Source organism: Drosophila yakuba, chromosome X, assembly GCF_016746365.2.
Source record: "Drosophila yakuba strain Tai18E2 chromosome X, Prin_Dyak_Tai18E2_2.1, whole genome shotgun sequence".
Taxonomy (NCBI): domain Eukaryota; kingdom Metazoa; phylum Arthropoda; class Insecta; order Diptera; family Drosophilidae; genus Drosophila; species Drosophila yakuba.
Genome location: NC_052526.2, coordinates 13,466,478 through 13,478,382, shown reverse-complemented (window position 1 = coordinate 13,478,382; position 11,905 = coordinate 13,466,478). Strand labels below are relative to the sequence as shown.

The window sequence follows — 11,905 nt, the reverse complement described above, 5'->3', positions numbered from 1 at the left end:
AACAGGCGACAGGCGGAAGCCACAGAAAGGGGCGTGGCAGCGCATGGAGGGCGGCAAGGCGGTTTATTTGAAAAAGCTGCATCGATATGTTATTTGCATGTGTCCAAAAGGGGCGGAGGGTGGCCTTTTCGGGGGGAGATGGTTGGTGGTTGGGGGTTTTTCGGTAGGGTTTTCACTAGGGTTTTCCCCACCATGGCCAAGCAAATCCCGTGGCAACTTTTTGCCACGCGAAAACTTTCTCAGGCAAGTTTATGCATGAATAAAGTGAAAAGCTGCAGGCACACACATGCACTGTTCACAAAAATGCTACTCTTTCAATAAAAAATATGCAATGCAAACATTTTCTTGGCTTAAAAAGTGCATAAATGAGTCAAAAAAAAGCAAAACTCATGTACACTAAAAATGAAGCATAGATTTCTCGCAGTGCATGGGCCCAAACTCATACACTTATGCACACGCAGAAACAGTTGTTGCCACAGCGAAATAGCAGAAAAAAGTCATTCCGTGTTCCACTCACATGCGCATAATCCGGCGAAAAGTTGCATTTTATTTAGTGCGGACAAGACACGACAACATATGTTGGCCTACTTCAAATTCAAATTCAGATGCAGATGCAGATGCAGATGCAGATGCAGTTGCAGTTGCAGTTGCAGTTGCAGACTCTAACTCGCATTAGGCAGCTTGAAGCGGACACAAAGCGGAATCCATGGATTCCCTTTTCATTATCAGTTATCAGTTGAAAACCAGAGCCAAAGAAGCTGCAACAATCGTTTAAATATAAATTCGTATAAAACTTTATTAGTTAACTGAGACATATTCACATACAAGATCTTGTTTCACAGAAAAAAGACAGTGTTATTACTTACATATGATATTTACATTTTTAAAAATCAGTTTTCTGCACAAAGTGCGATATTATACAATAATAAATAGCAATGCACTATACAAAGTGCATGCTATATATTTTTAACAAAAGCATTTGTACCTTAAAAAAACAAGGGCACACATACAAAACTATCAAATAGATACATATGTACAGCCCAACTATATTTACATCCTATTTATACAACTGCCTTATTGTTATAAATAATATAATCAGTTCAGTGGGTCCAACAAATCCGGATTTCCCTTTGCTTACGATGACCTACTCCTTCTTGTGGACACGCATATGCCGATTCAGGGAGTTCTCTGCCAGAAAGGATGCGCTGCAAGTGGGGCACTTGAAGGGGTGCTCCTTGGAATGGAGCCGCAGCATGTGACCCTGGAGGCTGGAGTTCCATAGGAAGGCGCGCGAGCACTCGGTGCACTTGTATGGCTTATCGCCCGTATGGATGCGGGCATGCACATTGAGCACGGATTGGGTGGCAAAGGATTTGGAGCAGGCGCCGCACTTGTAGGGCTTCTTGCCCGAATAGTTTCGAATGTGCGACTGAAAATCGTAATCGGTGGCAAATGTCTTGGAGCAGTGGGTGCACTTGAAGGGTCGTACTCCCGTATACGTTTGGATATGCCGCTGCAGGCAGGTCTTCTTTCTGTACGTGTTCGAGCAGTGCGTGCACTTAAACGGCCGTTCGCCGGTGTGTATGGTCTGGTGCTCCTTCAGATATCTGGCCGATTTGAATCTCTTCGAGCATTGGTGGCACTCGAATGGCTTCTCCGCCGTGTGAACAGTGAGGTGTTCCTTCAGCGCAAACGCGCGATGATAGCTCTTTGGGCAATGTGGGCACTGGTGTTTGCGCTCTGGCTCCACTCTGCTATTAGTCTGCATCCCAACGATTGGGGGACTACTTTCCAGGACACTCTCTTCTATGTCCTCAGTCTTTATGTGCTGATCGATGTGATCGAGTTCGCAGTTGTCTTCTTCCGCTGAGAGATCTTCGTCAATGGGCTCATTCTTCACTTGGCATTGGAATCGCTCGTTCTCGGGAGACTCCTCCTCCAGGTGCTGTACTGCAGTTTCTGGAGAGTTTTCTCGGCTGCCTTCCATATAATCGCATGTGAATTGCTCGCCTTTTGAATCTTCTTCTATTGGGAAATTGCTTTTCTCTTGGAATTGATCATCTTTAAAGGGTTTTTCAAGGGGAAAAGTAGTTTCAAGCTTCTCCAGCTCGACTTGGAACTGGTGCCCATTGGTAGCTCCTACTGGCGGCAAATCCTCTACAGATTCTTCTCTCTTCACCTGACAATGGAACTGTGGGTCACCCGTTTCCTTGTCATCCTGTAAAGCGTTGATTTCAGTCTTCTTGAGAAACTGATGACTCCTTCGGAATTTTGTGATGGTGTCAATGGCACTTTTGGCATCCTTTAGGCAGGGCAAACAGATGGTTTCGGGTAGGTAATCACCTCTATAAAGTGGATATTGTATGCACTGCGATACCATATCCGCAATATTATCTCCCAAGTATTGTGGATCATCAAATATATTGACCATGACTTCCGAGGTTCCCAAGCAAGTTCGGCAAATCTTCGACTTTGTCCTAAAATGCAGGCATTTAATGTGTTTTTACAATAGTTTATCGTTCACATGCACTTACATCTTTCTATTGTATTACAACATTTTGTAAATCAAATCAACAAATGATTTTGTTTACCTCGATATTGCACTAATCACCCTGTTCAACCGCCTTGGCCAGTGCTGCAAACGTCAAAAACTAGCTAGGTTGGGTAGCTAAAAAGTATGTCTTTTTAAAAGTTCATTAATAATATAGCTTACTGTTACTTTAAATTCATTGATACCAAAATATAAATAAAAACCACGCACGTCTAATAAAATTAAATTGACCGAATTAAAATAGCCAAATATCTGGCGGCAGTATGGCTGAAAAAACAATAAGTAAATAACATGAAGTCCAGCAGGACATTAAGCAGTAGTGTTGCATTTTCATTTAAAAATATAAATTAAACAATAACTGCAGTGGAAAACAGTAAAGAAAAAACCGGTATCTATTTCGATCAGTGCTGCAAAACGCGGCTTTAAAACAGCATATAAAAAATACAGCGAACGCCATGTTGAGGGGGCCTAGCACGTTCAATCTTTCTGGTCATGCTAACCAATTTCTATTTAGATGTTCATATAAATACATATGCAGTGTAAAGATGTGCTTAAGAGCAGAGACATTTTCATAACTCGACTTGCACAACGTTATAGATAAATGTGCAAAATGTAACATACAAACATATGAACGCTAGTCTAACAGAGTCTGTTGCCCGGCTGTTAACTAACAGCGGCGTACGTCAGGCGCCGTCAAGCCCGGTTTGATCGTGCATGCGACCGATTAATCGACTCGAGCCGCCTGTGCAATCGTTTTAAGCGTCGTTCCGTTCCATGCAAATTGCGAAAAAGTGTCGGAAAATTGATTAAAAATATGTTGTTTTGCAGTGCCAACGTGTGAGCGCCAGCGTACGCGTACAATAGCCAACCGAATTGCCAGTGCATTTTTCGCATAGCCGGCGTTTTTTCGCTCGCCGTAAAACAATCAAAAAAAAAAAAGGAGAAAAGATAGCCACTTCTTTGCCCGTGTACGTGTGCGTGTGTTTGCGTGTCTTTACTTAGTGTGTGTGTGTGCCAGCGCTCGCGGTTGTGTGCGTGCGTGTGTGTGTGTGTATGTGAAAAAAACGCCGCACACTGCGAAAATTTTCCTTTCCTTTCCCCAACGGTCGAATATAACCGCTAAAATTGTGGAAAAACAGGAGAAAACCCCCAAGCGGAAGAAGAAGACTGCAGCCAGTAAAATGTCTGCAGTTTACTCGCCGCAACCGCCGCAGCAGCAGCCGCAACAGCAGCAGCAACTGCAGCAGCAGCAGCAGCCTCCCCCGCCACAACAACAACAGCAGCAGCAGCAGCAACAACAACAGTTGCAGCAACCGCCACCAAACTCCGCGCCCAATCAACAGCCGCCTGGATCCGGAGTAGGTCCCGGCGGAGGAGGCGGTGGCGGACCGGGCGGACCAGGCGGCGGTGGCATCCTGCCCATGGGCATGCAGCAGCAGCAGCAACAACGTCCGCCCATGGGCGTGCCAGGATCACCGGGCAGCATCATCTCTGGCGGCGGCGGCGGCGGTGGTGGTGGAGTTGTTGGCGGCGGCGGAATGCCCGGTGGCGGAATGATGGGCACACCACCGTCCACACCACGCGGTGGCGCCAATATGCAAGGCGGCGGTGGTGGTGGTGTGCCGCAGCAAGTGAACTCGGCGCAAATCCAAAAGATGCTCGACGAGAACTGCGGCCTCATCCAGACGATTCAGGACTTCCAGAGCATGGGCAAGGCGCAGGAGTGCATGTCCTACCACGTCGCGCTGCATCGCAATCTGGTCTACCTCGCCCAGTTGGCCGATCCCGCCATGAACATCTCACAAATACTGCCGGTGCGTAAAACAATGCACGATAAGCATGCGACCCCAATGGTGGAATATGCTATTTCATAATCTTATGAAGGGATTGCAATAAAAACATATTTTCTGATACCCCATAATAATGTATTCCATCCACAATCCACAGCCGCCGCACGTCCTCCAAACGCAGGTGATTCAGCAGGGCGGCCAGCAGACGCCGCCAACTGGACCGCACGGCATGCTGGGTGGTCCGCCGCAGCAGCAGCAGCCGGGTCAGGGTCCAGTGCCTGGACAACCGGGCCAGGGACCGCCGCAGATGGGCATGCAACAACATGGCGGCGATCCGCAGGGACCGCCTGTCCAGATGCCGCCATACGGCGCACAGCAGCAACAGCAGCCGCAGCCACATCCCGGCCTGCCGCCGGGCGCCCAACAACAATCTCAGCAGCAGCAACAGCAGCAGCAGCAGCAACAACAACAGCAGGCAGCAGCAGCGGCGGCAGCAGCAGCAGCGGCAGCTGCCGTAGCAGCCGGCCAACAGCAGGGACCGCAAGTCAGCCAAGCGGGTCCGCAGTCGCAGCAGCAGCAACAGCAGCATCCCGTCTACCGCAACGCCCAGGGTCAGGGACAGCCGGGAGCTGGTCAAGGGCCTGGCCAGGGCCAGGGGCCGGGTCAGTCAGTCATCAATCCGAATGCCGCGCCCAGTAAGTGTAATGTAGCCGCTCAAGAACTCGATGGAGAGGAGACGTGGATGGACTATTTTCTGAATGAATTTGACCTGGATGCTCTTAGTTTTGACGAACTCCTGTGATATTTGTTAATTTACTAATAACTAATAATATAATTCCAAAATCCTAACCCATTGTTTATAGTTTATTTCGTGCACCCGTTACGTTCAGTCAGTGGTGTGTTGTACGCTGTACTCTTACTTATCTTTCAACCATCTTTCGCCTTGCAGATCAACAGCGTCCCAACAACGGACCACTGTCCGGACCCCAGAATCCCCAGCAACAGCAGCCGCAACCGAGCGGCCAACAGCCGCCTAATCAGCAGCAGCAGGGCGGTCCCGGCGGACCGGGACCACAGCCAGGAGCCGGCGGACCAGGTGTACCGCCACCGCAGAGTCCGTACCGCGTCAGCTACCAGCAGCAACAGCAGCAGCACAGCCACTATCCGGGCTATCCGCCACAGCCGCAGACGCAGTACCAGCCGCAGAGCGCCTATCCCTATGGGCCGCCAACCCAGGGCTACGGTCCACCGCCGCCGGGTCCGCCAAATGCCGCTCAAGGTGGCTATCATCATGGGCCAGCCGGTGCGGCGACGGGCGCCAGTGGGCATGGCTATCAGCCAAATGCCGGAGCCGGGCAAGGACCACCGCCGGGTGCATATCCACCGCCGCCTGGCAGCCAGCAGGTGCCACCGGTGCCGGGGCAACAGCAGCCGCCGCCGGGACCACCACCACCCGGTCAACCGCCGACCGGTGGCCAGCAACCGCCACCAGGACCGCCGCAGAGTCAATACGGACCGCCGCCGCCGCAGAACTCTGCTGGCGGACCGCCACCGATGGGCTATGCGGGCTATCCGCCAAATCCCGGACAGTATGGCCAGTCGGCAGCGGGAGGAGGGCCACCGCCCAGTGGCTACTGGCCGCCGCCACCACCCACGAGCAGTGCTCAAAGTCCCTATCAGGCGTATCAACAGCAACAGCAGCAAGCAGCCGCCGCTGGCGGAGCGGGTGCACCGCCGGGCAGTAGCTACCCGGGCGGACCACCGACTAGCGGAGCAGCGCCACCACCCCCGCCGGGCGGTGCCTACAGCACCACGGCGCCCAGCCAGACGCCACCGCCACAGGCTGGCGGCGGAGCAGGCGGTGGCAACACCAATCCAAACGGACCCAACGCACAGCAATCGACGCCGCCGCCGCAGGGAGGAGCTGGTGGTGGAGCGGGGCCCAGCGGACCTGGCGGACCGGCTGGTCAGCAGTATGCGGGACCGCCGCAGCAACAGCAGCAGCAACAACAGCCACCAGGCGTGGTGGTTTCTGGTGTGGCACCGCTGCCCACGCAAGTGCAGCCCACATACTCGACGCCGGGCAATTACAATCAGCAGCCAGGAGCACCGCCGCCGCCGAATCAACAGCAGCAGCAGCAACAACAGCAGCAACAGCAACAGACACCGCCATCGGCGGGCGGATCCGCTGGCGGTGGCGGAGCACCAAATGCCCAGGGACAAGGCAATCAGCAACCGCCTCCGAATGGAGCCACACCGCCGATGCCACCGAATCAATACCAGCCGGCGCCGGGCGCACCACAAGGTCCGTATGGAGGACCGCCGCCACCACAGGCCTACGGACCACCGCCGCCGGGTAGCGCGTATCCCGGCCACGCCTACCATCAGCCACCCCAGGCCGGTGGCTATGCACAATACCCGCCCACGCAGGGCTATCAGGGCTATAGGCCCGCCGGGGCACAGATGCCGCCGCCAGGAGCACCACAGGGCCCGCCACCCACCGGCGCATATGGATACTACAGCCAACAGCCGCCTCAATGAGGAAGGGACAGCCTATTACCGCCGCTGCCACCTGGCTGTCTCCACAACAAGTAATTCTCGGCTGGGATTCGCTGGTTGAAGCTGGAGAGGATTCACGGGCCGAACACCATGGAAATCCGGAGAGGATTTGGAGGCCAGTTGGAGGAGGTGGTGCAGCGCGAGTAATAGCATAACTGGACGGCGACGACAAGGAGCACATTGCGTTACACTAGGCATATGATTAAGATTTGTATCAGAGAGTAGAGTGGAGCAGGAGAAGGAGAAGGAGGAGGAGGAGGAGGAGGACTACGATTAGAGCTAAGAGTGGCAGCCGCAGAAGATGAAGTATAAGTAGGATTACGGATAGGAGAAAGACGAGTAAGCATAAGACTTAAAGTAGGCGAAAAGAACGACGAATGAATGATTTGATAATTAATCTAGATGCAAATTCAGGGTTCCCACATGCAAGCAGCGAATTCCTCGCATTTCGCAGCTCCATTGAGCTGTCGACTTTTATCTGAAAGGAAGTGAAGAAAGTTGATTAGTTTCGGTGATAGATAGCAGAGGGATAAGTAGCTCGAAACGAACCGAAACCGTAGATCTAGAACAAAAGAAAACACGAAGTGTAGTCCGTAAAGGAAGAAGCGATCTAGAACTAAGTAAGCTGATTAAAATGCGCAAGCGAACAAGAAACCGTGTCCTAGGCCCAAAAATCCAGACAACATGGATGGATCGATTTCTCAGGATGCTCACGAGAATACAATTTCCCGATTGAGCGATGAAAGTGTCAGTTTATGAGAACTTAAACTCGGATTCACAGTGGGCCGTGTAGTCTGTAGGCAATTATAAGCGATATTGGTTGTAAAACCACAAATACTTGATGGGCTTTCTAAGAATTGGCCCAGTTACCATTACTTATAAGGGTTTATAGATTACGCCGCCTTTCTGGAAATTCTGGGTATCCAATCCATAGCAATCGACCCATCCTATTATATATATATATATTAATTCTCTCTTAAGTAGGTTCCGCTCCTCTTTAAAAACGATTATTCTAAACGATTTATACATATGCATATATAAATATACTTAAGTGTAAGGAAGAGGACGATGGAGCAGCAGAATAGTGCGTGTTTTTAACGTAATTAATCTCCTAAATATTTAAACTATTTCTTATTTTTTTTTGTATTTTTGTGTGTGTTTTTGTAGACGTCTGTTTTTAAAGTTTGTGCATTTTTGTGTAGCAATTTAACATTTAATTATCCTTGGTAAACCCCTTCCCCCGATTTCTACCAATAGTTTTTTTTTTGCAGTGAAAGATTGTAATTTGAGAAATCCAATATATATTTATACAATAAGCTTAAATTTACTATTTCAAGTAAAAGTAAAAACTATAAACAACAAGCGGAAATCATAAATAAACCTTACATTTAAAGTTAAACGAAAAGCGAGAGCATTGAAATGAAGCGAATTCATTGGAAATTTAAGCATAAGAAGGAGGACGAGCAGTGTACAGTGAACACTCTCTGTACACGAACGCAGATACATATAAATGCCAATAATCCTAAAGAAGAATTAATTTTAACAATAATTGAAATGTATAACTGAAATACTATGTGTAAGTACTGTTAACGATTATTACAATTATTTGCTTGCACTTTAGAGTTCCAAATTGATATCTAAATTATTTATTAAAGAATAAACAAATTACTTAAGATTAGTTAAAATCTAAACCTAAGAGCTGAGCATTTGGAAAACATAATCGCAACTCCCTAGCAAGTTGAACACTGAAGTGAAATTGATACGTATTTCCAAAAGTTCCACTAGACACATATGTAGAATCTTTCTCGCTCTAATTAAGAGTCTGGCTATTTCTGCGCTGCTCTAATCCGATCTGATATAATCTGATTCCATATAGCGATTACTTCAGGATCCACATCGAGACATTTTGATACAAATAGCATTTAGAAATTTCTATTTTCGAAATGCAAAATAAAAACAAAATCGAAATCGAAAAAGTTGTAAAAACAAACCGTGCATTTTCACTTGTTTATTTGGGATACAAATTCCTAACTCAGTTAAAAGTATATTTTGCAGTTCTCATTCTTATTTATTATTATTATAATGTATTTAGCATGTTCTTCAGATTTGCAGTTCTAAAAAAAACATAGAATCCCATGGCGTTTTCTTTGGCCTTAAAAGTAATTTTTCCATTTTTGAATAGTAAAAGTCTTAACCAACTGAAAATACTGTTCGCATATATTATAATAATATTTATAATATATTCAAAGACCTTTAAGAACGAGAATTGCAACCCGTTTTGCTCCTTGCCCCTTCTGAATGCCCACCGATTCCAGGAATGTGTTTTGTGATACTTTTTATTGGAATTGTAAGGGTTTTTCTATCATTGGGAGCTTATCACGACTCCCGATGGCTGTTGTGTGTGTGTGTGTGTGTGTGTCAGCTTCTAGTCCTGCTCCTCCTCTTCCTCGTCGAGATCTTCTAGCAGCGGCTGGTCGCCCGATGGCCCGCCTGGCGATATCGATGCTCTCGCAGATGCCATTCCAGTTGCACCTACTGCTGCTGCTCCTGCTGCTCGCAATTCTTCGCACTCGGCAGCTGCTTCATCGGTGGGCTTGCCGCGCCGGAAAATCTTGTTAAAGATCTTCTTGACAAAGTTCTTGGGCGTCGACGCCTGGCGGCCCACAATGATCATCTTGGTGGCCACACTGTGGATGGGTCCGAAGGCCAGGGCCACCACCGTGCAAGCCAGACAGATCACATTGTACGGCATGCTGAAGTCGGGCGTGGGCAGCGAGACAATCAGCGCTTCCGTGTGCAAACTGAGCACATAACTCGGCCGTGTGGCATTGAACGAATGCTCGAAGAGATGCCCCTCCGGCGGCAGAGCGGTGTAGTTTCTGCCCATCGGCAGTTGGCTGGACACGATGGCGGAGCCGATGTAGTGGCCGTGATTTGCATCGGGCGGATACTCCAGCCACTTGAGCAGCAGGTAATCCACATCGATGGTGATCAGCGCGGATGTTTGGCCGGGGAGCGTGAAGCCGATTTCCAGGTGGGAGGGCAGTTCCCTCTGCTTGCCGGGCGTATAGTGAAGCAGCTTGAAGGGCAATCGCTGGCGTCCGTATTCGTTAACACGCTGCGGCTTGCGGCGAATGGAGAGCGTGTGCAAATAGGCGTGCACATACCACGGTATCACCTCCTGCAGCATTATGGGCAATGTGTCGTAATGCGAGTTCGTCACCTCCGTGACGATCCTGCCCCGCTCCTGGCCATGGCCCAATAGATAACGATGAACGGTCACCGGCGGCAGCGATGGCTTTGCCAGATTACGTCTGCGATTCTCGCTCTTTGGCGCCAACCAGGCCACATTAAACAGCCGCTCACCGGGCTCCTTGAACTGCTCGTGCATATCGTAGACGGAGTAGACGACACTGTGTCCACCGCGAGTGGTCTTCACCTCGTGCACGGGCTCCGGTACCAATTGGTAGCGCTCGCCCTGCTCGTTGCGCTGCACATAGATCTTGGAGCTCTCGGCCAGCTCACAGAAGCCATTCAGACCCATGCCGAACATACGGCGCAGCGAGAAATCATTGTTGCTTAACTCGAACAGCCGGAGATCGTAGACCAAGTTGGCCGTCTGGGTCAGCTCCACAATGCAGTTGTCCTCGTCGTGATCCTCGCACAGCACCCGCACCTTCAGGCCCAGTGAATGGTACTTGGTATTGTGCACGTGTCCCGAGTTCAGAAGTGAGGCAAAGCCTGAGGCACTGCCGCATGGCAGTAGTTTCTTCCACGGCGTCAGATTCTCCGTGCACACAATCTCGCGCGGCAATGTGGCGTAGCGTACGAATCTCCGGCCGTTGGCTGGCATGAATTGTGGTCGGATCAAGTGCCGCGGTGCAATGCTATTCGTATTGTCCACGAAATTCAGCGAGGCGCACAAAACGCCAGAGAACACGTTGGCCAACTCCTTCCACTGGCGGTCCACTTCGCGGTTGGTCAAATTCGCGCCACTGAACCACGCCCACATCTCGGCACCGCTGGTGGCCTCCACAATGGGATAGCCCCATGTCTCGTAGCGCCACAATCCCTGGGTCAGGCCAATGTGCAGCTCCTTCACCGCAAACTGCTGCAGCAGCTCCGCAATCACGCGGGGCGTCAATTGGGTGTGGTACACTGGAAGAGCAAATGGGAAATATGTAATAACCACTCAAGCGCACGTCAATCAGAAGTTGTAATGAAGGTTCTATGGAGGGACATGGTAGGGCCATCTCTCATGGGCACTGGGAAGTGTAGTGTGTGTGGCCTGTACTTCAGCGATGCCGGTGGGTAATCCCCGCCCAGTTTGGAATCGAAATGACGCGGACTAATGAGGCCGCCGGAAACTTACGATTGTCCTTGTCGCCATAGTGCCAGCGCGTGGTGAACTGGAAGTAGGTGTTGACATGGTCGCCGGACAAAGGACGAACCACTAGCTCCTCATGGAAACGTTCGTCATCGCGTCCCAAATTTGCGCCGGCATTAAGTGCAACCAGCAGCAGCAGGACAAACGCCACCGGATACATCCTGGCCATCCTGGTTCAGTGCCAGTGTCTCCGTCTTTAATCCGTTTCGGTTCTACCGATACCTAATAAGCTGCTCTATTTTAATGTATTTAAATAATACAATTTTATTAACAAAAAATAAACGATTAGACAGACCGTTCTCAGGCAGACCGTTTCATACCCCGAATATACTGAAATATACTACATAATACTCAGGGGGTGTGGAACCTTGCTTAAAAATGTGGTTCATAGCCATGAAAAAAATAATAATAATAAATATAATTGAAAAACATTGTAAGCATATATTCAATCTCTACTCAATCAAACATCCATAATGTAATAAGAAGGCCAATTCTGAGCAGACTCAAAACTAGAAAACCTATTTACCCAGCTAATGCCGGAATAAGCTCTTTTTAAAACCCCAAGCCAATTTGTAAGTCAGCAATTTGAAATCTATTTAAATAAAAAATGGGATTAGC

The 11,905-nt window shown here is 49.4% G+C and overlaps 3 protein-coding genes across 3 annotated transcripts; 1 reads left to right on the top strand and 2 right to left on the bottom strand.

Annotated features, from left to right (window-relative positions):
* Positions 1 to 770: 770 nt before the first annotated feature.
* LOC6525318 (zinc finger protein 665) lies at positions 771 to 2,657 on the bottom strand. The gene is made up of 2 exons (XM_002101118.3): positions 2,535 to 2,657; positions 771 to 2,477 (listed from the first exon to the last, which is right to left on the bottom strand). Coding segments are annotated over exons 1-2 (1,335 nt in total). The 5' UTR covers positions 2,537 to 2,657; the 3' UTR covers positions 771 to 1,144.
* Positions 2,658 to 3,274: 617 nt separating this feature from the next.
* Positions 3,275 to 8,305, top strand: LOC6525317 (basic proline-rich protein). Its single transcript, XM_002101117.4, has 3 exons — positions 3,275 to 4,365; positions 4,499 to 5,036; positions 5,291 to 8,305. The coding sequence occupies exons 1-3, from the start codon at positions 3,733 to 3,735 to the stop codon at positions 6,880 to 6,882; spliced, it is 2,763 nt and encodes a 920-aa protein (XP_002101153.1). The 5' UTR covers positions 3,275 to 3,732; the 3' UTR covers positions 6,883 to 8,305.
* A 588-nt stretch (positions 8,306 to 8,893) lies between these two features.
* On the bottom strand, positions 8,894 to 11,595 carry LOC6525316 (GPI transamidase component PIG-T). The gene is made up of 2 exons (XM_002101116.4): positions 11,273 to 11,595; positions 8,894 to 11,058 (listed from the first exon to the last, which is right to left on the bottom strand). Exons 1-2 carry the CDS (start codon positions 11,454 to 11,456, stop codon positions 9,326 to 9,328), a joined length of 1,917 nt encoding a protein of 638 aa, XP_002101152.1. The 5' UTR covers positions 11,457 to 11,595; the 3' UTR covers positions 8,894 to 9,325.
* Between the last annotated feature and the right edge of the window lie 310 nt (positions 11,596 to 11,905).